General features: G+C 44.0%; 1 protein-coding gene across 3 annotated transcripts; it reads right to left on the reverse strand.

Annotated features, from left to right (window-relative positions):
• Positions 1 to 1,039: 1,039 nt before the first annotated feature.
• On the reverse strand, positions 1,040 to 27,606 carry GABRP (gamma-aminobutyric acid type A receptor subunit pi). Of its 3 annotated transcripts, none has more exons than XM_086361123.1 (11): positions 27,452 to 27,606; positions 27,137 to 27,283; positions 22,035 to 22,131; positions 21,246 to 21,364; positions 16,821 to 16,888; positions 15,866 to 16,083; positions 14,142 to 14,224; positions 10,898 to 11,035; positions 10,285 to 10,437; positions 9,655 to 9,842; positions 1,040 to 2,946 (listed from the first exon to the last, which is right to left on the reverse strand). In XM_086361123.1, the coding sequence occupies exons 3-11, from the start codon at positions 22,085 to 22,087 to the stop codon at positions 2,644 to 2,646; spliced, it is 1,323 nt and encodes a 440-aa protein (XP_086217249.1). In that variant the 5' UTR covers positions 22,088 to 22,131; positions 27,137 to 27,283; positions 27,452 to 27,606; the 3' UTR covers positions 1,040 to 2,643. The 3 variants fall into 3 exon arrangements, with proteins under 3 accessions (XP_086217249.1, XP_086217248.1, XP_086217247.1); XM_086361122.1 differs by having other exon boundaries at positions 27,124 to 27,283; XM_086361121.1 differs by lacking the exon at positions 27,137 to 27,283.

Here is a 27,606-nt window from a genome sequence, read left to right on the forward strand (position 1 = left end):
ACTAACTGATCAGAATTAACTATGAGCACGTAGCTGAGAAGAGCTGTGTGCTTAAGAGTAATGCATGGCGCTGAGGAAAGACCACAGCTGGTCCTGGAGGCCCAACTTCCCCTAACTACAGATTATCACTATACTTTCCTGTGACTGGAAACCCAAACTGTATTTTTTTCCCTAATGGTACTCCTCTGCATTGCCCACTTATTTTCAGCTTGTGGTCTTGTAGTATCTAGCTCTTTTTTGCTATGCTCATTTCTCCATTTCTTCCTTTCATTTGAAATTAACCTGCTGTCATCTGCTTGTTACTGAATATATCTACATCTATGTATACATATCTTCCTCCCTGTATTGAGAATATTGATATTAAACATTGATATTCTCAATATCAAAATAATTGATGGGATTAGTCTTGCTATTTTTACTCAAGAAATAAATGCTTTGGATAAAGCAGGTTGGGGACTGATCTGGGTAGGTATGATACATGGAACAGACTTAGAATATTTGGAGTGTTTTTACTGAGAGCTCTAATATTGCAACCTACATAAGTTTCACTGTGACACAAAAATCCAAGAATTTTTTTCCCCAAAGTATATTCTCAAACTATAAAAATATCATTCAACAAAAACAAAAGAGAATTTAAAATTAATGGAGAAGATGTGGAAGGGAATCTAGGACATTTTTTGAGAAGTAGGTCTTTCAATATCACCAGGCCTAGCTGTTTAACTGCAAAGCAAGTTAACAGTGGTACAGTGGTGTCAAAGAACGACACTGACGATTTCACGAGTGTCTACCCTCCTCAGTAGGAAATAGTAGAGGGGGCTGTGTGTGTGAATATATATGTGTATGGCCTAGGATGAAGGGAATATGAGGATGGAAGAGTGTGAGTCCACTGAGTTTGTATTATGATGAACAACTTTTCAAAATGGGATCTTAAACATGTTCTATAGATGACCACTTGACTTGGTATGTAGCTGATATGATATATTTATTTCACAGTTTCACATCTTTATACCTTTTTAAAAAATATAGTGCTTGACTGGAGTTTCAAAACAGATATTTCCTTTCAATCTTTATTAAAAAGAATCACAAATATTATTGAACCATACAGTTGCATCCACCTCTTTAATTCTTCCATTCCCATCAGAAACATTTTGCTTAAAAACCTCAGTTGATCAAACCCACAGAAACTGAATTGTTAGCAGTATCATAAAGGGGGAAAGAATGAGAGCCTGTGGTACAGGGATAGGAGAGGGATGATCTTCCAAAGCCATAGTTTATTTCTGAAAGGAAAAGTTAAAGGATACATTTATTAGCAAAGGAAGCTAAAGAATTAAAGATGGCAAGATTCTTTTAAAAGATTGGGCCTTTATCATGGCACACCCACAAATTACCATTTATGGTACCCTCGGCTGAGCGAGGCCAGGAGGCAGGGATGCACATAAGGTGTTTCTTTTGTTAGGGTGAGAGTGGCTGGGCTGGGAAAAGATAGCTCACCTGCAGCACCTTGTTCTGTAACAAGCTACTGACTCAGAAAGCTCTGGACCCAGGATCAAAATTCTCCTACTGAGGCAGGATAAGCCACTCAAAGTAGTCCAGCTAGAAAGATCAGGTGCCACTTGTGATAAGCCACTTGTTTCTGGGTGATGCAGCTCATTATCTATTATAATAAGCATCCTTCCTTGTCATTAGAGCATAGGGATAAAAGCTCCTCATGGAAGGATGCAGGGGATCTGCTGCTGGCAAACTGTTGCTCAGTGTTGAAGCAGCAGATAGAATTGGACTTGATTCTGCAAGGCTTCATGACAATAGTCTGTATAAAGACTCTTAGAATAAGTTTTTTAAAAGTTCCTCCATTTTTCCCATGATGTGGGGAAACGGCTTCAGTATTGTTTAGGATAGGCTTGCATATAATAGTAAAATGATAAGACATGTCAAATGGGGGAATGAAGCCCCAGAGCTCTCCCAGTTTGGGGAATCCATTATATCTTATAAAAGAAGAGATTTATGTTTGAGATTATTGGTCCACTAAATTTTTCTTCACTTATATTTGATTTTCAATGGTAGGACTTATTGGAATATGTGGACAGTTCTGCTGTGGCAATAGACACTATATTAAAAACTCATCTTGGTATTTACTGCACTGACTTTCAGTTAATTTACTTAAGCCCACATTTCATTTTAATCAAAACCAAAAACTAGAAAATGTTACTCCCCAACTAAGCAACAATGTATTTTTTAAGCACTGTAGAGATTTAGTAAATAGCATGTGTGATTTAGAAACAACCTCTGCCACTTGACTCAATACATGCAATAGTTTCCCTTTTCCTCTTTTGTATGAGTTAAATGAAGACCAGGGAGCCACTGAGAAGCCAGTCCTGATAGGCTTGTAATCTTGGGCTCCATAGGGACGTCTTTCGTAAAAATAAAAAATAAATGGGTAGATATTTCTATTAAAAGACATGGTGCTGGGACTTGTCCACAGCTTAAATAATGGTTGGGTGAGCCATTCTTTGAGGGGAAACGCTCAAATGTTATTTTAGTCACTCGCGGCACCATTAGTTGGGGTGCACACTTGGCTTAGAATATCGTTTACCTTATTACGTTGCTTATTGATGATCTTTGGCTTGCAAACAGTTCAACATCTTCTCAAAAATACATATAGTATGCCCAGTAAAATACATTGGCTAGCATAAAAATCAAAGGAAATAGTAGTTTGGAATATCGATCAACATTACTCGGGTTTTGAATTGTGAAATAATCAACAATCCTGCCCAACTTATCTCGGAAGACAAACTTGACCTTGTCACTGGTTTTCATTGTCAGGTCGCTGTAGTCAACGTTATCTCCGGAAATTTCAATGCTGGCAAAACTGATCTTCCGTTTAAAGCTGGAGATGGAGCTGTTGATGATGTTAGTAATGTTGACTTCTTCCACTTCCTTTGCTTTCCCCTAGTTCATAAACACGGTGGTTAGTGTGACAGATGACTTAGCAAAGTAAGTAAGTGGGTATTTATATACGTGGGGCTTCCCTGGTGGCTTAACGGTAAAGAATACACCTGCCAATGCAGGAGAGGTGGGTTCGATCCCTGGGTCAGGAAGATCTCCTAGAGATGGAAATGGCAACCCATTCCAGTATTCTTACCTGGGAAATCCCATGCACAGAGTAACCTGGAGGGCTATAGTTCATGTGGTTGCAAAGAATCAGACATGACTGAGTGACTAAGCAACATCAATTCACATACTTAGAGGTCTTAATATTGAATAATTAGGTTTAAGAGAGAGCAGTACTGAGTGTCTTGCTTACCATACAAATCAAAGGAAATAGTAGTTTGGAATATCGATCAACATTACTAGGGTTTTGAATTGTGAAATAATCAACAATCCTGCCCAACTTATCTCAGAAGACAAACTTGAACTTGTCACCGGTTTTCATTGTCTGGTAAGCAAGACGTGGCAGTCCTGATATCCTGCTTATAGGCACCTGTCTTTAAGCCATCAGCTTGTATAATGGGGAGAATAACCATTGCCCATTCTAGATGTGCAGAGCCGAGTGTGTGTGTGTATGTGTGTGCTCAGTTGTGTCCAACTCTTTGTGACCCCAAGGACTGTAGCCCATCAGCCTCCTTTGTCCACAGAATTTCCCAGTCAAGAATACTGGAGTGGGTTGCCATTTCTTTCTCTAGGGTGCTAAATGTTAATTGCTCAGGTTTTGAAGATACTGACCTGGGTTCAGATCCCATTCTGTATTTCACTATTGTGACATTTTAGTCACCCCAATTCCTTTAGAACTCAATTTCCTTGCCTGCAAAATGTTGATGACATTAATACCTACCTCTTGAGAGTGATGGGAAGATTAAATGGTGTAAATTACGTAAAGCATTTAGTAGGTATTTGACGATTTCATTTTATTCCAGGGAGAAGGGAATAACTGATTATGGAAGTTAGTAGAAATCAGCAGTGTCTTAAGGTTTTTGCCACACAAACAGAAATAATGATGGTTCCTGCAATCCCATGGAGTTGCCATTCTCCACCATAGCTGGAACAACACAGCACGTGGACTGGAAAGAAAGCTCAGCTGTGGAACGCAGAGGCAGCCTGATCCCAGGGCAGAGCCTGGGTGGGGTGGTGGCAGCCGTTGTTGACTCTTACTCCAGCAGCACATCAGAAGCAGCCCAGGCCTCTGACAATGGCTGATACACAGTAGCTCACTGCCCCCAGTCCACACAGAGAGTCTACATGGGTCCTGCTTGCCCTGCGGTGCGACTTCACAGCAGGGCTGGGGTGGCAGAGGCCGGAGGAGTGATCAGCTACGAAGGAAAAGAGGACCTGGACCCGAGGTTGCACCCGAGCAGAGCAAGGGCAACAATTGCTGGTACCTGCCCAGATAGTACATCAGAGAGAACGTGGACCTCTCTCTGCAGCCTACCCAGCCTGTAGGCCTCCCTTCCTTCAGCACCTCCCTGGGGCTGGGAGAGGGAAAAGCATACATTTAAAAGGGATAGAGCCAGCATGAGCTCAATCCTCAGGGCTTCTGCTCCAGCAACTTGGGGTCAGATCCCACCCTAACAGGGTGAGGAGGGTCACCGGGCAGAAAGGAAGTCACACCGCACACCAGGCTCTAGCTCTAGCCCCTCCATCTGCAGTCCCACCTTCCACCAAGGTGACAGCTGCCAGCACATGCTGAGGAAAGACATGACTAGCTTCCACACCAAGTTCAGCTTTCCCAGCGAAAGCACTCTGTGTAGGGACATACCCACATAAGGCCTATGCAAGACCACAATAGGCAGCTGCTTCACCTAAACTCATAGAGGCAGAGAAATTTAAGCAAAATGAAAAGTCAAAGAAACTGATCTCAGTTGAAAGAGCAAAAGAAATCCCCTGAAAAAATAATGAAACAGAAATAAACAATATCTGATAAAGAATTCAAAACATTATTATTAATAATGTTAACTGAATTAGGGAAAAGAATAGATGAACATGGTGAGAATTTTAACAAGGAACTAAAAAACATTTTTAAAAAGACCCAATCTTAGGGATTCCCTGATATCCATGGTTAGGACTCCACACTTTCACTGTCGAAAGCCTGAGTTCAACCCCTGGTCAGGGAATAAGATCCCACAAACCACACAGTGTGGCCAAAAGAAAAGAAGTGAAGAATTTAATACTGAAGTAAAACTCACTAGAAGGAATGAAGCAGACTAAATGATACAGAAGAACACATAAATGATCTAGAAGATAGAATAATAGAAACCACCTGATTAGAACAGCAAAAAGAAAAACAAGTAAAAAAAAAAAGAGAACAACTCTGAGATAATATCAAGTGTATCAATGTTCACATTATAGGGGTCCCAGAAAGAGAAGGGGATAGAAAATGTATTTGATGAAATTATGACTAAAAACTTCCCAAACCCAAACAAGGACCAAATATCTAGGTACAGGAAACACAGAGGGTCCCAAGCAAGATGAACTCAAACACATTCATACTAAGACATAACTAAAATGCCAAGCGTTAACGATAAAGAAAGAATTCTAAAGGCAACAAGAGAAAAATACAGAATCATATACAAGGGATCCCACATAAATCTGTCAGCTGATTTTTCTGCAGAAACTTTGCAGGCCAGAAGAGTGTGACATTCAATGCTCTAAAGGGTAAAACCTGCAACCCAGGTTATTCTAGATTATCATCTAGAATTGAAGAAGAGATAAAGAACTTCTCAGACAAGGAAAAACTAAGACAATTCATCAATAGTAAACTTACCCTAGAAGAAATGTTAAAGGATTTTCTCTAAGTGGAAAAGAAGAAAGAATCTATAGGAAAGGGATAATCCTAATCCCTTTACTAGGAAAGGCAAACGTACAGTAAGAACTGAGGCTCAACCACTTAATTAAGCCAGTGTGAAGATTAAAAGACAAAAAAATTGTGAAAACAACTATAACTGCAAAAAACAGTTGAAGGACACATGAGATGTAAACTATGACATCAAAAACGCAAAGTGTAGGAGAAGGGAGTAAAAAATGCAGCTCCTTCACAATGTGTTTGAGCTTAAATTACTACCAGTTTAAAATAAGTAGACACCACAAGTCAAAAACCTACAACAGATACACAAAAACGAAAAAGAAAGGAACGTAAGAATGTTATTAAACAAAATCTTCAACCATAAGAAAAGAAACAAAAAAGGAAATGAACTGAGAAGAACCAAAAAAAAAAAAAAAAAAAACCCAACTAGAAAATGAGTAATAACACGGCAGTAAGTACATAACTGTCGGTAGTTATTTTATTTTTTATTAAACTTTTTATTTGGTATTGGAGTATAGCCGATTAACAATGTTGTAATAGTTTTGGGTACAGCAAAGGGACTCAGCCATACGTATACATGTATCCATTCTTCCCAATTCATTGAGCTCCCTCCTAGATACACTGCTATATTTAAAATAGATAACCGCCAAAAGTCTACTGTAGAGCACAGGGAACACTGCTCAATGTTATGTGGAAGCCTGGATGGAAGGGAATAATTACTTTAAATGTCAATAGACTAAATGCTTCAAACAAAAGACAGGGTGAGTGATAGAATTAAAAAACAAGACTCACCTATATGCTGCCTACAAAAAAGTTTAATGCATGCAAAGACTGCAAGTGAGGGGATGGAAGAAGATATTTCATGCAGACAGAAATGATAAAAAAGCCAGGGTAGCAATACTCATATCAAACAAAACAGACATCAAACAAAATCTGTAACACAAAACAAAGATGGAAACATACAGTAATCAAAACAGCATGGTACTGGCACAAAATAGACATACAGCTCAGCACAACAGAGTAGAGAGCCCAAGAATAAATCCACTTCACAGTCAGTTAATCTATGACAAAGGAGATGAGAACATATAATGGAGAAAAGAGTTATCTCAATAAGTAGTGCTGGGAAGACTGGACAGCTACGTTTACAAGAATCAAATTAGAAAATTTTTAATTAATTTAAAATTAAATTAATTAAAATTTAAAATTAAATTAAATTTTAAATTTTGTATAAAATTTAATTTTATACAAAGATGAACTCAAAATGGATTAAAGATCTAAATGTAAGAGCTGAAACCCTAAGACTCCTAGAAGAGAACATAGGGAGAATACTCTGACATAAATCATAGCAATATTTTTTTGGATCAGTCTCACAAGACAAAAAGAAACAAAAGCAAAAATTAAACAAATGGGGCCTAATTAAACTTAAAAGTTTTGCACAGCTAAGGAAACCATTAATAAAATGAAGCGACAACTTACTGAATGGGACATAATATTTGCAAATGACATGAACAGCAAGAGGTTAATATCCAAAATATATAAACAGGTCATACAGCTGAATATCAAAAAAACAACACTATCAAAAACATGCCCAGAGGACCCGAAGAGACATTTTTCCAAAGAAGACATACAGAATGACTAACAGGCAAGTGATACTTGACATATCTAATTATTAGAAAAATGAAGATCAAAACAATAAGACATCACTTTGCATCTGTCAGAATGGCTACCATCGAAGAGTCTACAAATGAATATTGGTTAGGACATGGAGAAAAGGGGATCCTTGTACACTGTTGGGAATGTAAGTTGGTGCAGTCACTATGGAAAACAATAAGGAGGTTCATCAAGACACTGAAAATAGAATTACCATAAGATCTAGCAGTTGCACTCCTGGGTATATATCCAGATAAAAATGAAAGTACTAATTCAAAAAGATACATGCACTCCACTGTTCAGAGATGCACCGTTTACAATAGGCAAGATATGGAAGCAATCCAAGTGTAGCTCAACTGACCAACGGATAAAGAATATGTGAGATACACACATATATAATGAAATATTAGCCAACCATAAATATGAATGAAATTTTGTCATTTGCAGTAATGTGGATGGCTCTAGAGAGCATTATGCTCAGTGAGATAAGTCAGAGGGACAAAGGCTCTGTGATATCACTTATACGTGAAAAAAAATAAATGAATACAACTAGCAAAAGAGAAACAGACTCACAGATAGAGAAAACAAGCTAGTGATTATGGGAGGGAAAGAGAAAAGAGAAGGGGCAAGACAGGGGTATGGGATTGCATGATTTCAACTACTATGTATAAAATATATAAGCAGCAAGGGTAAATTGTATAGAACAGGCAATAGCAGCCATTGTTTTGTCATAACTTTAATGGAGTAGTATATATAAAAATAATCATTATGCTGTACACCTGAAACTCATATAACATTGTAAATCAACTCTACTTCAATTTAAAAAATAAATTTAATTAAAAAACTAATTTTTTAAAAAAGAAAGCCTACAGGGAGTAAAATAAATGAATATTCTTTGGCTGGCACATATGATCATTTGCCTTTAGTACTTGAGTACTATGACTGTGTGAAACATTGTTTACGATAGTCAAGCACAAGAGAAAAGTCAACTGGATCTCTGGGCTATTCTGAATCCTCTTTTTCTCCCCATTAAACCTTGTACATCCTGGCCCTTTGCTGAAGGTGGGCAGCTCTTCTGCATTGGATCCCTATTTTTTTTTTTTTTTTTTTTTTGCCTGTTAGCAGGAGCTTTAGTATGGCCATGTCTATCAAACTGGGCTTCCAAAAAATTCCAGGGTTCCATGAGGCTGCAGAGAATAATAGTTAAGGGCATGGTCCATTGCCCACTGCAAGTGGGAATAACAGATGTGTCAGACTTCAGAGCCAAGCAGATTTAGGTTCAAATCTCAGCTCTGCCTTTTCCTGTCTTTGTCCCCTTGAATAAATTACTTATCTTCCCATACTCAGAACTCTCAACTGTAAAAATAGGGATAGCCTTACAGAGTTGTTATGAGCACTTTTAACAGGTGTCTACAAGATGGTAAAGAATCCACCTGCCAATGCAGGAGATGTGGGCTCGACCCCTGGGTTGGGAAGATCCCCTGGAGTGGAAAATGGCACCCCACTTCAATGTCCTTGTCTAGAGAATCCCACGGGCAGAGGAGCCTGGTGGGCTACAGTCCATGGGGCCACAAAGACTCGAACATGACTGAGCACATGACCATGACATGATGACCATGAGCATTTTAAATGACATAATATTTGCAAAGAGCTTGTGACTATGTCTGGCACATACACGCTCAATTGATAATAATCATTATTATTCTGAGAGATGAACCATGGTGTTTCACTGCTAAGCCAGATAATGAGTCTCTGCCTGTTAGCAGAAAAATACGCTAATCATGAAGTTTGCCACAGTTTAATTTTTCCATACATTTTTCTGTAAACCATTGCTTGTATAATTTAAGAAAACAAGAAGGCAACAAAAGAATAAATAGTAAATACATATTAATCTGGAATTTATAAGCAGCTGATCATGTTTGATTTGATCCTAGGTTTTTCATGGATGCTTGTTCTCGTGGTTGTGATTTTATGTTGCATACAGATAACAGTTATTTTCTGTGAGAAAATTAAGCATATTAATATCTCATTGGCAAAAAGAGTAGTCTTGTTAAAAAGGTGTCATGACTGTCAGATTCCCACAATTGAACAAGATGAGAATCACTGGTGCAAAGTGAATCCCTGGGGGTCAGGAACCAGGTCCTGGTTTTCTCGACAGACCAGTATATGGCACAGGTGATGAATTATACAGAGAGTCCTCAAATTCTTACCCGATCTTTGGCTGCCATCTGCTGTAAGGAGCTGTAGTGGGCAACTGCATATTCCAGGAGGGCCCCAAACACGAAGCTAAAGCATATTCCCAGGTACACATCGATGGCCTTTATGAAGCAGTTGGTGTTCGGGAGAGAAGTACGGGACCCAATCATCAGTGTGGTCATTGACAATACGGTGGTCACTCCTGGGGAAAAAGTGAGCAACGTACCCACGACAGTGGTCAGTGCACCTGCCTTCTCCACCTGGCAAACTGTCTCCACTCAAGAGCTGGCAGCGTGGGGACAGGACTCAGAAATGGGGCAGAGCTCATTCTGAAAAGGCTGTGGGCTTCTGGAAAAGAGTTGATTTGCCCATCTTGTACAGGTATGAGTGATACGACTTTCTAAATATTTCCGTCTTCTCACTGGAGGGAGGTGTTCAGTAAACAAAATAACCATTCTTCCTTATCTGTCACTGTAAAACAAAGTTTAAAAATACACTATTCCTAACGTGGTCTCTCTTTATCTCTCTCAAGAAATCAGCTCCTAGAACTGTCCTGTGAATATCAAATAAAAGAATGGCAGAAAGTTAAAAAAAATAAGACCTAATAAGCCAGTTCTTAGAAATCTCCCATTGGGACTACTTACCAATGCAGGTTCTTGCAGGAACTGAATCAAGGGAGATCCAAAACGAGACCCAGGATAACACCACCAGGAAAGTGGAAGGAACATAGGTTTCCAAAATGAAATACAGGACGTTCCTCTGAAGCTCAAATTGCAAGACCAGTCGTGTGTAATTTCCTGATAGGGTGAACACGGGATAAGAGATCAACCCTACTCACCCGGCATTCCCTGTGGGATGTTTAACTTCGCTGTATTTGCCTCAAACCATCCATTGTTCACCAAAACATAGTTAACAATGAACTGTCATTATAGTTTCAATGAAAGAAATTGTGGTTGTATAGTATGGCGTTTACGGGGGTGCTGATGCCCCCACCCGCGAGCCTCTCGTGCCTTACTCTGTCACAGTATTCCTGCAGCGTCACTGCTGGTTTCCAGGACACCTGCTTCACTAGACTGTGAGCCCCTGGGACCACCTCAGTAGTGGGTGTGAAGCAGGTAGAAGTGCCAAGCCCAAACGCTTGGCATATCACAGAGGGGTTCTTGGGCCCAGAAGGGGCCAAGTGAAAAAGACGTGATATTTCTGACTCAGAATACAACTAGGCTACTTTGCCCTTGTGCAGATTGTCCTATGAGTTACCTGTTTCCTGCTGTGATCTGGTAACTGAGGTGAAATATTGTTGTATGGTGTACTGAGCAAGCCGCAGGTTCTCCAATCCCCGCACAGAGTCGTTCCCTCTCAGCCAGCTGAACTCTACGTCATTCCCATCGTAGCCCCCTGCCGAGTGAAAGAGTGCCCTGATCAGTGCAAGAAGGTGGCAGATTGGACTGGTCTGGAAAACGCTGTGAGGCAGAGACAACAGAAGCTCTGTTGATGGTGTAAGTCCAGGGACGATCCCACGCAAAGCCCGGCATGATTTCTCAAGCGTAGTTGCAGTGTGTGCCCAGAATGAGACGACCTGCTGGGGCCTTTCACCGTCAGTGAGAACCAGTCCTGCGCTAAGCATTGTATACACCTAGTAGATGATGAGTAACTAGAAACGGCCTCTATCACTATTTAAATGATATTTTTGAACACGTATCTGTGAACTCACAAAGATCTATAGTAGCTATTGCCTTTCAGGACAGTCTAATTTGGAGGGGGTTCTCAGGGACATTTGGCCTGTTCATATTTTCATATTGGCATAATACAACAAAAAAAGAACCCAAAAAAACTTTCAGCCATCCACTTTGTTGATGTCTGCAAACATAAGTATTTGATAAACCTCAAAGCAGTTTTACTAATATAGTTGGTGATAGTAATAATAGCTACCTTTTATTAAACATTTACATTAAGTCCTTTACATATTATGTCTCTAAGATTCTCACAAGCTTGCAAAGTAGAGCTATATACTTCTTCATTATTTAAAACTTTTTTTTTTTACATTTTATGAAATTGAAATGGATCTCACAGTTGTTATATATTAAGTAGAGCTTAGAGCCTACATTTTTTCTGCAGTGTTCCTATTCGATACATGCTGTGCCTTAGAATTGAGGAACTGTAATGCTTTGTCCCTTTTATACATGAGAATGATCAGATTCAGAGAGACTGCATAACTTTCTCAGGACAGCAAAGCAAATGAGAAACAAACCTGTACTGGACCTCAAGAAAGTTTAATACCAAAGCCCATGGATGATGATGATAATATCTATTGCTTAGTAAGCAATTACCTTTCTAAGTGCTTTACAACATTATCATCTCATTTAATCCTCAGATGATACCTTTGAGAAGACAGATGAGTGGTTATTAAGCACATAAAAAGATTCTCAAAATCATTAGTCTTAAGGGAAACACAAATCAAGACCACAGTAAGATACCACTTCACATCCACCAGAATGGCTGTAATGAAAAAGACAGACAGTAATAGATGGTGAGAGTGTTGCTGGTGGAAATGTAAAATGGAGCAACCACTTTGGAAAACGATTTGACAGTTTCTTGAAAAATTAAACATAAATTTGACCCGGCGTTTTACTCCTAAGTATCCGTCCAAGAGAAATCAAATCATGTCCATAAAAGGACTTGTACAGAAATGTTCACAGCACTGTCGTTCATAACAGCTGAAAGGTGGAAACAAGTCAGAGCAACTTGTACTGCTTGTATCATTTTGTCTGGAATCCCAAAGGGAAAAAGTATCTAAAAAAGTAAGTTATACAAGCCTCTACTTAGATATTTTGCTTTCATAACTGATGGTGGGGTTGTTGTCCAGTCACTAAATTGTGTTCTACTCTTTGTGACCCCAGGGACTGCAGCATGCCAGGCTTCCCTGCCCACCATCTCCTGGAGTTTGCTCAAACTCATGTCCATTGAGTTGGTGATGCCATCCAACCATCTCATCCTCTGTCGCCCCCTTCTCCTCCTGCCCTCACCCAGCATCAGAGTCTTTTCCAGTGAGTTGGCTCGTCGCATCAGGTGGCCAAAATATTGAAGCTTCAGCTTCAGCATTAGTCCTTCTGATGAATATTCAGGGCTGATTTCCTTTAGGATTGACTGGTTTGATCTCCTTGATGTCCAAGCGACTCTCAAGAGTCTTCTCCAGCACCACAATTTGAAAGCATCAGTTTTTCAGCACTCAGCATTTTTATAGTCCAACTCTCATCTGTACATGACTACTGGAAAAACCATAGCTGTGACTATATGGACCTTTGTGGGCAAAGTGACTGGTAAATGCTCACAATCATTACCTTCTCATTGCTCTTTCCCTGGGTGGATATGGGCAATTGTGGCATGGTATCAATTCTTTTCTAGGGATAGCATTCAGGAAAAAGCCCTTGGTGAGGTTTCTGAACCCAGAGTCAGGGAAAGCTTCCTCTGCTCACTGGGGACAATATTTGTGCAAGCAGAGTGCTGGAGTTTCCAGGAGAATCTCACTCCTGAGATTTGAGATGAGCACAGCCACCCATGGAGGGCAATTGCTCTCTGTACACGGGGCTGAAAATGAGCTCTCTTTTTGTTAACCTCAAGTTTTAGTCTGCCCCCAAACAGCTGCATTGCTTCAAGAAGGTTTTTCATGCATTTAATCAATAAGGTAATTAATCTGCCTGCCCGAGTCTTTAATTAAATGTCTACCTCTGAAAAATGACCGCTGTCTCATAATGGTTCTGTTTCTCGGATGTTGGCCACTGGTGTCCTCATGTAAGAAGCACCCAGGGGTTTCCAGAGCTTGACTACAGTTTTTCCTCCTTGTGCAAGCCATGCCTTGACGCCTTAATAATCATTGTCTGTGGCATTTTTTCCCTAGGACTTGTATCACAGGTGCCACCTCCCCATGGTAGGCATTTCGGAGTGGTTTACAAAGGAACCACAAGATCACTCAGACGGCCAGGAATTCATCTGACACCCATCAAGTTAGAGTAAATCCTCATTCTTCATCATAAGCAAATCCCCAGGATGCAGTTTGGATGTCCACTTACTGGCACTATGCTATTAAGCTTTATGTGTATCAAATAATTTATTTTAGAAGTTTAAAGCAGTCTTGCAATAAAGGTCGATGATTGTTTTGTATATCTGCCAGTTCTTCTGCTGTGCTCTTCCTGGCTTCCATGACTTAGTAGTTTCTGAGACTCCTTCCTAGTCCTATTGACTCCTGTTTGCTTTGCTGTCCTGTCTAGTTGTAGGTGGAAATACTTGGTGCCAATGCACAGGGGTCCTCTCCCAAAGACATAATGTTGAAAGGTTTATTTTTTAAAGTCTCTAAATCTCTCTGGACATACACCCAGAAGGGATGAACCCATTGTCATCAACATCAAGGAGAGAAAGTCTACTATGAATAGGACACTCCTCACACATACACAGATCTAAGTCACCCCAGAAACTCATCTAAGGGGCCCACATGACATATACTCACAGCTCTCTAGTTGCAACTTGCATGTCTGTGTGTCCATGGGGTATTTAGACAGGTCCATGTTACATGCAACAGTTGTTGTGATTCTAAGAAAGGAAAAATGGGTTCGTAGAGAGTGTTATAAGGATGCTATAAAAAGTATACCCTCCCTCTTAAGGGCCACTCCAAGAGAACTTTCACCTTGACTCTTAGAGTGAATGTGTGACTTGGTGCCCACATTCACAGCGGTCCTGAGTTTTTCTGCACTAAGCAATACTTGAGAGACTTGGTTAAAGCCAGAGTCCAGAGTGCAGAAAGTTAGAATGTTGGCAATTCAGAGACAAACTTGCAACAATATCACAAAACAGAATCATTCATTGGCTTTTTTGAGATCCTTCTGCATCCAGTTTATTCTGGGCTCTGAGAGTCAAAAACTTGCCTAAAGTCAGAGAGCAGGGACTTGCCCTAAATCTGTCTGACTCTGGAGCCAGGCTATTAACCATCATCCATTATTTGTTATCCTTGTACTTGCACTGTTATGTGCAATAATACAGAGAGACACACACACGCACATGCACACTCACACATGCTGTGGGAACGCAAGGAAGGGGCACCTTAGTATTAATTGGAGTTAGGGTCAAGGGAGAGGTCTATTGGACTTCTCGAAAAAGTTGTTGAGGTTTGGGCTGACCTCTGTGGCTCAGCTGGTAAAGAATCCGCCTGCAACGTGGGAGATCTGAGTTTGATCCCTGGGTTGGGAAGATCCCCTCGAGAAGGGAAAAGCTACACACTCCAGTATTCTGGCCTGGAGAATTCCATAGACTGTATAGACCATGGGGTTGAACACAACTGAGCGACTTTCACTTTCACTTTCATGAATATTTGGTCCCTGTGTGTGCATGTCTGAAGTCGCTCAGTCGTGTCCGACTCTGCGACCCCGTGGACTGTAGCCCCCCAGGCTCCTCTGTCCATGGTCCCTAGCCTTCTACTGAAGGCCTGTAGCAGCGTTTGGCTTGCAGTCATTGTCTAACCCTGGCAGAGGCAGTGGTGAGTCCTCTGCCTGTAGGCTGCCCCAGGGAGCACCTTAGGGGCATCCTTCCTGTTGCCGCCAAACAACAACTTGATGAAGTTGTGAAGGGTGGAAGGAAGTTTTGGCCTCGGGGATTTGAAGAAGGGGCAAAGCAGAACCCATGACTACAGGTGGTGAGGCTTTGGAGGACTGTACTTTGATTTTCTATCTGTATGAGAACAGTTCACCTAAGTAGAGATGTATTCTGTGGCCACCAACTGCCCTGCTGTGCCCAGGAAAAGGAAGTTCTTTGTATCACCTCTCTGTCTGCGCTTCCTGTTCCCCTTCCCTCTTCCTAGCTAACTTCCTTTTACTCTTTAAGACTCAGCTTAGAGTCCTGCGAAAACCTCCTCTAACATCACCCCAAACCACTGTCCCACTCCTGCCTCAGGCCCCCAGTGCCCTGACTTCCTTTGCTTATGTGTCTGTGTCAGGACAACATCTGATTCAGCCCCATGGCCTCAGCATCCAGCACAGGGCTGGCACGGAGCACACATTCTCAGTAGAGACTTGTTGAGCCAAACTGGACTGAGAAAGGGCCCTTCTGCTTTGGGGACAAGGACCTAAGAAGGCAGGCCCACGAGAAGGGGAGGTGGTTACTGAAGACTGGTCAGAACATCCTTTGCCTTTCCTCCCCGCTCTTTCCCCTCCAACCCTGAGGTCACAGGTGCCCAGTTACCTGAGGGCATACAGGACTGTGCCATTGGAGAAGAGGCGGATAAGTCTGTTCCCCACAGTGACTTCATGGAGGAAGGACTTCTTGGACTCCACGATGTAGGTGTCTGGCACCCAGAGGAATTCCACTAGGCGTGCATCCAGAGTGAAGCTCTTGTTGCCTTCAAACACCAGCCGCTGGTCCGTCCAGCGCTGTCTGAGGTATATGGTGGCTGTGTAGTCCTGAGGGGCATCCGGGGAGAGGAAGTGGACGGAAGGAGAAAGCTCAGAAAGTGCAAGGAAAAGGGTCCCGTCTTACTTCCCTCCCCACCGCCACTGAGATCAAGAGCACAGGCCACAGTAGACAGGGGTGAACGAAGCTTGCCTCGAGGTGGTGGCCTGCAGCTATATGAGGACAAAGCACCATATTTATTCCAGATAACAACACCCACTGCCCAAAGGGAGCCGCATAGGAGTATGTTCAGGGCCTTAACTTACTATCCCTTGATCACAAAGGCCACAGTAAGTTTTTCAAGGTTGCCCAGTTTACCTGGGGTCTACAGCGGACTCTCATGGCAAACTGCCTGTAGTGTCACCTTGCCTAAAATGTGTTCTCTTAAGTGAGAAGATGGTTGGAAGAAGTTACGTGATTATTGGTTTTCATCAGCTTGTCTCCTGCTCTGTGAGGAACCATGTGATATTTAGGCTTCCTCCCTGCATTTTATTTTTCCCCATTCTTATCCCTCACCCAGCACACCCACTCCCTCATCCCCCCCACTCCTAGCCTTTGAATCCACTTTTCCTCTGATACTCAGAAGATTTGTTTTACAAGCATCTTCCACTGTCTTGAGTTTCAGGATAGGTCTCCAGTTCCTGCCATTCCAATAAGTCTCTGTTCTGTTTTGCATAGCTAGAATGGGCTTCCTCATAAAACACAGGGAAGGGGCTCAATAGGTGGAAGGCGAGGGAAGCACACTTACCATATTACTCTCTGAAATACTGGAAATACTTGCAATGTCCAGAGTCAGTGCTATCTGAACAGGTTCTCCTAAGAATGGAGAAAAAACAGAAAGCCTTAATAGAAATATAAACAGATTCGGTAACATTAGCACAGTTAAGAAATATAGTTATATACATTAATAATTAATAAAAAATATATATAAGAAATATATGGGTTTCCCAGGTGGTGCTAGTGGTAACGAATCTGCAATGCAGGAGATGCAAGAGATGCAGGTTCGATACTTGGCTCAGGAAGATCCCCTGGAGAGGGGAAAGGCAACCCATTCCAGTATTCTTGTCTGGAAAATCCCATCGACAGAGGAGCCTGGTGGGCTACAGTCCAAGGGGTTGCAAAGAATCAGATAAGGTCTCAAAGAGTCAGACACAATTGAAGCAACTTGGCAAATATGCACATAAGAAATACATATATCTTGGAAAATTTCAAAAGTAACAGTGATCTATTGCAAAATTTTAAACACTTTAGAAGCTTATAAATAAAAGATTAATTTCTATCCTCCCCCTCGCAGGAGAAATGTCCATACAGGGTGTGTCTCTCTTTTGTATGAAAAAGCAACGCACATGTATACACTTAGCTAAACACGCAGAAGCGAGACCACATTAGAGTCATTAGTGTTTATTTGAAGGAATGGAATGGTATCTGCTACTTCTTACTTGGAGGACTTTTTCCTATGGTGCTTGTGAGGGACTCATTTATTTCAAAATGTAATAGAGATTTGGGAACTTGTACACAAATATATCTCCCTCCCTCAACCAAGTAAATTTACCACCAGATGGCATTCAAGACTGCTCATGGTTGAGCTTCCACTCACCTCCTGACATCTTTCTCCTCTTCCTGTGCTCTCCAGGCACCTTAAACTATTTACAATTGCAGAACCATCCCCATTTGGTCTGGTGTACAGATGCTGGGCCTCAATCCTGGAGTCTGGGCGGATGGGCCTGACTTCTGAGGGTGCCTGTCTTACCTCTCAAGTGAAGTAAGAAGAAGTGAAGAAGAATGGGAGCCACCATTCTCAGTGGCCAGGCCAGGAATGTTTACTCTCCCTGAGACTAGAGATGTGGAACAAAAGTCCAGGAGTCAGGAAGATGTGAGTTTTGATCTGGGAAGTTAGCAGACCTTTCAGAACTGCAGCTTTCTCACCCGCAGGTTTGAATAATGCTAATGACATCAGAGGGTCATGGAAAAGGTTAAATGAGAGAAGGTGTGTGGTAGCTTCTTTGCAGGTGACGAGCCAGAATATGCACGAATGGTTGCCTAGCTAGACATACAGAAGGTGCTCAGAAATAATTATGTGTACAGAGCCCCCAGCATGGTTTCTATCATGTCATACCATGCACTTGGTAAATATCATTTCCCTTCCCTAACCCCTCTCTTCCATGATGTTAGCTAATTCTGGAAAAGAAACAACCTTCCTCATCAGGTTAATAGGTGGAAAGCATTTACTTGGGATAATAACTGGGGGTACCTCAGGGAACTGTGACAACACATTAACTAGGAGAAGGAGAGGTGGAATTCAAAATGCTTCACCACATCAAACTGGGAGAAATCAGAGAGCAGCCTAATTATTAATTGAAGGAAATCAAGCTGCAGGGTATAGGTAAGAACTTGGAGTTTTAAAGCCAGTGCAATTAAAAATAATTAACTGAATACTTGGTAGGAAAGGGGTAGATCTTTCAGGGCAGACCCTGGAAGGTGCTGAAGGAGTTAAGGTGCTAAGTGGCTCTCTGACCCTCATGGCAGCAAGGTGTTGCATCAAGAAGAGAAGCTTAGGGTCAGAGTGGCCACATCCCAGCAGTGTGACCTTGAACAAACTGCTAAACCTCTCTGTTTTACAGTTTCTCATCTTTAAAATAGAGCTACTAATGTCGGTCATCAGGGTGGGGTTGGGAAGGTCATGGGATCGATTGTAAGAGCTCGGCACACGGCAGGCGTGGGTCAGCGCTGGTTGCCACCCCGAGGAACATGGAGAACCGAAGATGTACAAGCGCCTCAGGCTCACTGTGGGCTTGTACGTTTAGTTTGTTTCTAGGTAGTCTAGTCCCGGCTTTTCCTCAGTTGGCTGCTTTATGGACCAGAGTTTGTTCTTTCTTCCCTGTCAGTTAGAAAAGTGAGCAGTACCACCAGAGGGCAGCTTTCTCCTAGGAAACAGGTCAAGGCCAGGTCCTGGGCAGAGGCTTGCAGACCCGTGCTGCCAAGCTCAGTCCCTGAAAAGCCCTATGGAGGTCTGGTCACTCAGGGACCTCAGGGTCCTAGACCAGCGTGGACAGACGTTACTCCAGAGAACTACAGCCCCTCCGTGGGCCTGGAGACTGCCTCATACATGTAGGTTCTGTTAGGAGGCAGAGTGCCAAAGGCTCATGACAAGGGGTGGGGGGTGTGCCTTCCCCTCTTTTTGACTGAGGACCCCTTGCCCCATCCCACCCCAGGTGGGTGTGCGTCTCATGTCCCTGAGGGCCACCTCAGGCTCAGAATGGTATGTTACCCAGGGACTCTGCACCCTGTTGGTCCACGAGCCAGCAACAAGAAGGGCAGTGTTCTGGCCCAGTTGTTTGGCATTTGGGAGGCAGAGAAGTTGTTCAGCAAATCTAACTAGATGTGCACACTCCCAGGCTTATCATTAGCATTCAGTTGGTCCTGGGAAACCTAGGGGAGGTGGAAGCCCCCCAAGGTCCCTTAAGGACCTCAAATCCTAAATGTGTGGCCATGATGCTGGGTCTCTCAGATCTCCACCTGAAGGGGTGTGGGTGGCCCCAGCTGCTGTGCTCTGAAACCTTTCACCACACTTGTTCAGAGGCCACACTTCCCATGGGCTGCATCCCACTGGGGCCTGAACGTGTTAGGAATACTAAGGCAGGCCTGCTCCTGGGAGGCACAGAGATGGGAGACTCCTGTGATGGGAACTTCTGCTCAAGGACTCCGTGGTGGACTTTCTGAATACGCTTAGAACTGCACTGTGGTCTAAGGCACCTCCACTAGCCTTTCTTCCCTCCCTCCCTTTTCCCCTTCAACTTTCCAGCTTCCTCCTTTTCCTGCCCCATATTTTGTCATAGATATGGCCCCAATAAATATCTTGCAAGGATAATCCCCTCTCATTGTCTGCTCCTCAGAGGACCTGGACTAACCCACTAATCCTAGATCTGACCTGAGAATTTTATTAATATCAACTGAAGGGAGGAGCAGGAAGGCAAAGGGATTAAAATAGATGGCATCCTGATGATATATTTAAACACTTCATTCACTCTTCCTTGTGAGGTAGATGATATACCCCCTAGTTACAGAAAGCTAAGATGCTTGCCCAGCAGTTGAGCCAGGAGCCAAACTCAGGTTTATTCAACTCCAAGGCTCTTTCTACTACTCAAGGTAACAAGACATTAGTAACCACCTTGTTCAGTCTTGCATTTTACAAACAGAGAGGCTGAGACCCTGTGAGAAGGAGGTAGGTGGTGGCCTCATTCTTTCCATCCTTGCCTCATTTTTCAAGATATATTAATTGACAACTTGCTACCTGCTGAGCACTGAGATACCACTGGGGCTAGTGAAGTAAATAAAGCAGGATTTCTGCAAGGGATTTCAGCCTAGAGCCGAGACAGACATAAAGCCAGTGACAGTAGCACCCGGTGACAGCTATGATCTACAAGTATGTTCAAAATAGAGTGTGAAGAAAGGGCATGAGGCCTGGAGGAATCTGTGTGGGCTGCTCAGAAGAGGAAGCCTTTGATCTGAGACATGAAGGAAAACTGGCATTTTACCAGGAGTCAAATTGGAACAAGCTCTTCTTGGCAGATAAACACTCTGAGCAAAAACCATGGAGACCAGAGAGGCCAAGGAGGTCTGGGGGCACATTTGTATAAGGGCATAGCGGGGAGAAGCTGGGGAGATGAGGTTGACAGACAGATAGAGGTGGGGCTGGGAAGTGCCGAGTGTGCCACGCAAAGGGCTCTGGACTCTAGGCTGGAGATACTGGGGAGCAGGAAGTATTCTGAGCAGCAAAGGGCCCAGGTGGGTCATCCGAATGGCAGAGTAGAGGGTTAGTCTTGAGGTGGCAGGCTGAGGCATGAAGAACAGGTGGAACAGTCCTGGTGAGACATAGTGGGTTTCTCGAGTAATGATACCAGAAGTGCAGGTAGAAGGCAGAGAGCAGGTATGGGGTAGTGAGGAAGCTCTAGTCCTCCCTGGGGAGAAGGATTTCTGTATCCTGCAGGTGGAGAGACCAGAGAAACTGCTTTCTCCCGAGCAGCATGAAAAATAACTGGCAGCTGTTTGTATCACTGCCAATCTGTTAGATCAGAAAAAGCAGTCAACTACAGTCTCCCAAAACCCTTATCTGCATATTATCTCTGGTCCTGTTCCTTTCGAATTGATGTCCTGGGCAAAAAGAATGACCTACCGCCAAAATTGGGCCTGAGAAACTTGTTATATCCTGCTGTGAGATTCTCAAAGCCAGGCAGGGACAGCTTGTTGCTTCTACTGACCTCGATGTTAAACTGATTCCCCTGGACGCACATCCTGCAGAAGAAAACAGGTGTCAGTGTACATGTGTGCTGATGTGCGGGTCAACATGCACACACACAAACTTGAAACTTGAGCTTGTGTTTGCATGTATGTGTGTGGTTATATAGGCTTCCAAGTGGCTCAGTGGTAAAGAATCTGTTTGCCAATGCAAAAGACGCAGGAGACACAGGTTTGACCCCTGGGTCAGGACTCTGGAGTAGGAAAAGGCAACCCACTCCAGTATTCTTGCCTGGAAAATTCATGGGTTGCAAAGAGTCAGACACAACTGAGCACACAAGCACGCACATACGTGTGCATGTGCTCATGTACCAGCAGTGACTCTTCCAAAGAGAACCCTCCAATTTTCAGCTGCTGAATTAAACATATCTCTATCTCACCCCACTTTATTATGCATTTGCCATGTATCATAATGTCGTGGTAATTTGGAAACACTCAAAACCTTCACCCCAAAACAAAAGGGATTTATCCATCTCTGACCATTTTGGAAGCTTGACCTCTCCAGACGGAAAAACATGGCATGACACTGTACGTCCTGGTGCGTCAGTGGGGTGAAGGCACTAGGATCTGTCTTGTCGTCGGTAAGTAGAAAGGACTGCCACCCCTCCCACCAAGTGCAAAACACAGAGCAGTTCAGACCAAGGCCACTGTGGGTGGCAGAGCTCACCGTGCAGAGAAGAGACTCAGACACACGAAGGTCAGGTGGAGACTGCGCTTCATGCTGGGGAGCGGCACGTGTAGCGTGAGGCCGAAGTAGAAACCACCTGGGGAAGCAGATGGGGCAGGTGGGAGGCAGTCGACCCCCAGAGCGCACCTCCACCCAGCCCAGCTTTTCCCTCCTGGAGGGTCAGGTACAGCATTTTCTCCACCTCTGTTGGGGGCAGCCTCTTCCCACACCCACATGCAGCTCCTCCCTGCATGTCATCCAGGAATGCCTTCATTTTGGAAGATCACATTTTTTTTCCACTTTTTAAAACTGGAATATAATTCCTTCACGGTGTGGTGTCAGTTTCTGCTGTACAACATCATGAATCAGCCACATGTATTCATATATCCCCTCCTTCCTGAGTCTCCCTGCCACCACACCCCCACCCCACCCCTCGAGGTCATCACGGAGAGCCACATTGAGCCCCCTGCGCTACCCAGCAGCTTCCCATCAGCTATCTGTTTTACACACAATAGTGAATATACGTCAGTGCCACTCTCTCAGCTCATCCCCTCTCCTCCTCCCCGACCACCGTGTCAACAAGTCTGTTCTCTACATCTGTGCATCTATTCCCTCCCTGCAAATAGCTTCATCGGTACCATTCCTCTAGATTCCATATATATGCATTAATATATGATATTTGTTTTTCTCTGACTTACTTCACTCTGTATGACAGGCTCTAGATTCAGCCATATTGCTTCAACTCACTCAATTTCGTTGGAGAATCACATTTCAAATAAAGGCTGAGGACTTGTTTAGCGAGCAGTTCTCCAGAGCAGAAATGTAGCTGGTGCGTCCTGAGGTGCATGTGTGGAGAGCCCAGGACAGTGCTCACCCTGTCCTTGTCCTGATTTTCCAGGAAGGACATCCCAACCACATACTCCCCTCCGACCATGCCGTATATCGGAGGGTCTAGGCCTGTTAAGCAGGAAATGAGAACTCCCTGAGGACCTCCATGGGCCAAGGAACATGTTAGGTATTTTCCCATAGATTCTCCTCATCTGTGCTCACAATGGCCTTGCGAGATGGGCAGGTTTATCCCTGTATTGCAATGAGAATACAGCACTCCCAGAAATGTCTCTGTGCTGGTGAATGTCAGAGGCTTCACAGACAGGGCTGGCAGCCTCAAGACCCAGTCACGGACTGCTCTCCACCCCCGGACCTGCTCCCTGGTGCTTTGAAGCTGCTTAGCCGGTGCGGGTGAGCATCATGTGCGTGCAGACTGTCAGGGGAGGCACGGCCTAGGGGCTGGTCTCCTCGGTTTGGGGACTGCTGTCAGATGTCTCTGGGAGAGGCAGGTACCCAGGCAGGCGAGCCTGCGAACTGTCACTCTGGGGACAGCAGCGGAGGTCCTCAGGGCGGGGGCGGGGCTCAGGTCCCAAATTTGACCTCTTTGGTAGTCTCTGTGAACAAGGTCACTTTCTAGAGTCTTGCCATTCTGGGGCTCAGGGTGCAAATCAGCCATTAATTAACATTACTTACAAAACAAACACATGTTTATTCTAGGAATGGAAATGAACTAGAGATGTATACAGTCAAATGTGAAAATTTCAGTGATGTATTGAAGTAGGTGTATCAATTTGACACACATACCACTAGGGTGGGAGATGTTGATGGTGGAGGAAGCTGTGTATGTGTATGGAGCTCAGTTTTGCTGTGAACTTAAAAGTTCTGAAAAAATTAACTCTTAAAAAAATAGTGTAAATCCCTCCCTCACTTCTCTAGTCTCATACATCCGAAATAACAATTGTTAACGGTTGCTTTACGCACACATCCACTATATTTTTATGTACACATATATCTTTGCATGAAGAAAAAGATTTAAAAGCAAAACTGGAATGATGGCATACAGTTTTTGCTACATACATTTTCACTTAATAATAAAAGCAAATCTTTATTAAATATTGAATGCATGCTTTTACTATGCCAAGAACCTCTTCAATCCTCACAACAACTTTTTGAGGTAGTTACTACCATTGTCATTTTACAGATGAAGAAATGGAGGCTTAGAGATGATAAGAAAATACCAAGGTTATATAGCACGTGAAGAACAGAACTGAATCCAGGCAAGCTGAGCCAAGCACTATTTTTTTTTAGCATTTTATGTTTTTTTTTTTAATGGTTATTTCACTTTCATATTTCTTTAAAAAGTTGAAGTATATTTGACCTACAAGTACTTTTAACCACTGTACCATGACACATACTCTTTCCCAATGTCAGTGGGAACTTTCCATGTCATTCCTATAGATCTGCCTCATTGTTTGTGATGGCAACAAGATATTTCATAAGATTCCATCCATGGCTCCTCCCATGGATGGAGGAGCCTGGTAGGCTGCAGTCCATGGAGTCGCTAAGAGTCGGACATGACTGAGCGACTTCACTTTCACTTTTCACTTTCATGCATTGGAGAAGGACATGGCAATCCACTCCAGTATTCTTGCCTGGAGAATCCCAGGGACGGGGAGCCTGATGGGCTGCCATCTATGGGATCGCACAGAGTCAGACACGACTGAAGCGACTTAGCAGCAGCTGCAGCAGCAGCAGTGTACTAACATTTATATAACACATGTCCTATATGGTTACTAAGTTATTTCTGAATCTTTTACTGTTACAAAGCCAATAATGAACATCTCTGCACATGTGTAAACTCCTATAAATCTGCACTCTGTCATATTTCCCTGCCTCAGTCTTTTCCTGCTTGTGCGCCAACAATACCAGCCATAAAATCACCATTATCGATCTACCAATGTTCGTAATCACACTTTCTCCCTTTAGTGCATCTCCCCGACGCTTGTCCTTCCTCTTAATCCCAGAGTCATGTTTAAGAAGGTCCAGGGAGCACTCCCATGCCTTCTATCCCTTCATTCAACTTTCCAAAGGCTTAGCGGATCCTCCTATGAATCAGACTCATGTGAGGCCCCCAAAGAGCTGCGGTCTGCTGGGGACAGAGGAGCGTGAGCAGTGAAGGAGACCTGAGTTCCCGGTGACTGTCCTGTGACGGGGGCCGAGGCAAAGGGATTCAAGGAGGGAACACAAAGGAAGCGCGCGGCCAGCTCCATGGGGGACGGTGCCACAGCGCTAGGATGGAAGCCATAGAGAGGGTCACGGGTTCCTGAAGGATGTGTGTGCATTTGCCAGGTGAATGAAGGAGGCCAGGGGCCCTCCAGATGGTGGGGACAGATGTGGAGTCTTGTCTACGGACACCCTGCTACTTACTGCACTTAGTCTCTCCCTGTAACCCATGACCACTGACAACTTCTTTCTAGTCTGGCCTGAATTAGCTGCATTCTCATCTGGGATATGTCTCAACTCTTTCTTCTCTCATAAGGTACCACCCTCAGTCAAGTAAGTTGGAAACACCCAGTCTTCAGCTCCAAGACTCCAGCTGAATCATGTGTTTCCTGTGGTCAACCCTAAGTTAGGAAGACAGAATGTCTGGGCCCTGAGCTTTTGAATCTGCTCCAAAGAGTTCATACTCTGAGAAGCTTTACCCAGGCTAGACGTGGATGGGTGATCCCATCTCAACCTGCTTGCTCTGGTTACAGTGCTGAGAATGTCTCATTTTATAAGGGAAGAAAGGAGAAAAGGAGAAAGCCCTCTAAATGCCTGCTAGGTGCCACTCTTGGTGATTAATCTCATTTAATTCTCACCAACTGACCCAGTAGGTGTTAATTTCGAGAGTTGACTCTCAGATCAGTGAAAGGTTTTGACTGAGGTCACATGGCCATAAAGTGCCTGTGATTTGAACCCAGGTCTTCCAAGCCCCTCTTTTATGTGCTATATCTGGGAAGAGAGGCCTCAGGTCCTGGAGCTAAACTGGGTTCCACAAAACCCATCTCTGGGATGGAGTTCTGTATTCACAGCATGGCCTAAGTGGCAAGTGCAGCTGGTGCCCTCGTCCCACGTGGCAGAGGCACCAACCCTTAGGTGGCAGTTTGCGTACCTGACTGCCTGAATGGAGGTTTGGGCCACCAGCTGTGAAACAGACTCGGGGAATGGCGTTTGGCAGAGCTGTGCACTGAGCCACCAGGGGGCAGTGCCCAGAGGGTTGTCTTGCAGCCACAGATTCTGGCTGGAACCACCAGCCTCCTGCGTCTGTGGGGAACATGGTACTCAGGCACTCAGATCCACTCCTGAGTAGGGGCAGCCTATGCACTCTTACCCTCCTCTGAGGGGATCTCTGCCAAGACCCAACTTCCAGTGGTAGAACTTGAACTTTGGATTCAGGCATCCCTGAGTTGGTTAACCTCTCAGAGCATTGGTTTTCTCATCTAACAAAAGGGAATAGAAAGCACTCAACAAACACCTGCTTTCATTCTCCTCTACCTTCTCCATCTTCCAGGGGACTTTGGCGACTCCACCATGACTACAGGAATCCAAAGCTCAAGCTCTTTCTAACATACCCAGGCTGTGAGCTGACTGTAGTGTCGCTCCGAGGGGACTCAGGTTGGCATCACCTCGGGGAGGACAGTGTCAGACACAGGACCTCAGGGTCACCTAGGCGACTGAGGCCACCTTTTTCTAGATGGGCTCTGAGAAGCAGTTGTTGTTGTTTGATTGCTAAGCCATGTCTGACTCTTTGCGACCCCATGAAGCAGAAGTAATTCCAGTATGTGCTGGTCTCCACTCCCATTCCCAGAATCGCCATCACACAAATACTGAGAACTGAAATTTGTCATGCGAAGAGTTGACTCATTGGAAAAGACTCTGATGCTGGGAGGGATTGGGGGCAGGAGGAGAAGGGGACGACAGAGGATGAGATGGCTGGATGGCATCACTGACTCGATGGACGTGAGTCTGGGTGAACTCCGGGAGTTGGTGATGGACAGGGAGGCCTGGCGTGCTGCGATTCATGGGGTCGCAAAGAGTCGGACACGACTGAGCGACTGAACTGAACTGAGCTGAAATTTGCCATGTTAGCCTCCTCCCTCCATGGGCACTGTGCCCCTGTCATCGGTCACTTCTGCATAGACAGAACCATTTGTTGGAAAGCAGGTGTGGCACCTGAGTTAGGCTGAGATGAGGAGAGACATCATCACCACAGGCCCACCTTGAGAACTCACAGAAGCTGGACTTGCCCAGTGTGTGTCCTGGGTGGTGACACAGAGAGGAAGACCTGCGGCTCTAGGATCGGACCAAAGGTGTTCTGATCTTGCTTCTGTGCTTTCTCTGAGATTGCTTAACTTCTCTCTGAAGTTGAGTTCCCTCCACTGTATTAATAAAAGGAAAAGTTCTTAAGACAACGGTGAGGCCTCGTACAAAGGAGGTGCTCCGCAAATTCCGGCCCCAGCCCCCTTCCCCGGGTCCCTGCCGGGCTTAGACTTGGCTCGCCTGCCCTTTTCTCGCTCCAAGCAAAGAGGGGCCAGCAGCTTCCTTACCGGTTTCCTTACTCCGTTAGGACCGGGCCTTCAGGTCTTCAGGCTGGGCTTTCAAGTAAGGCATAGTCTTCCAGGTCCCTGAGATTCTTCCCATCGTCAGCCCTGACCCCCGGGATGCAGACACACAACCACTCTCTGATGGAGTGGCTCTCTCT

The sequence above is a fragment of the Bos grunniens genome, chromosome 20 (assembly GCF_055505025.1).
Source record: "Bos grunniens cultivar Pamir isolate PY7600 chromosome 20, Bosgru_T2T1.0, whole genome shotgun sequence".
NCBI lineage: Eukaryota > Metazoa > Chordata > Mammalia > Artiodactyla > Bovidae > Bos > Bos grunniens.

What these genes read in the sequence shown, in the direction of transcription:
- GABRP (XM_086361121.1), bottom strand. Translation starts at nt 22,087, where the DNA reads ATGAAGCGCAGTCTCCACCTGACCTTCGTGTGTCTGAGTCTCTTCTCT. An exon ending in TCCTGCAAGAACCTGCATTG is followed by an intron (nt 9,843 to 10,284) that starts GTAAGTAGTCCC and finishes CTTTTTCCCCAG; the next exon opens with GAGTGACCACCGTATTGTCA. An exon ending in AGATGGCAGCCAAAGATCGG is followed by an intron (nt 2,947 to 9,654) that starts GTAAGAATTTGA and finishes TTTATGAACTAG; the next exon opens with GGGAAAGCAAAGGAAGTGGA.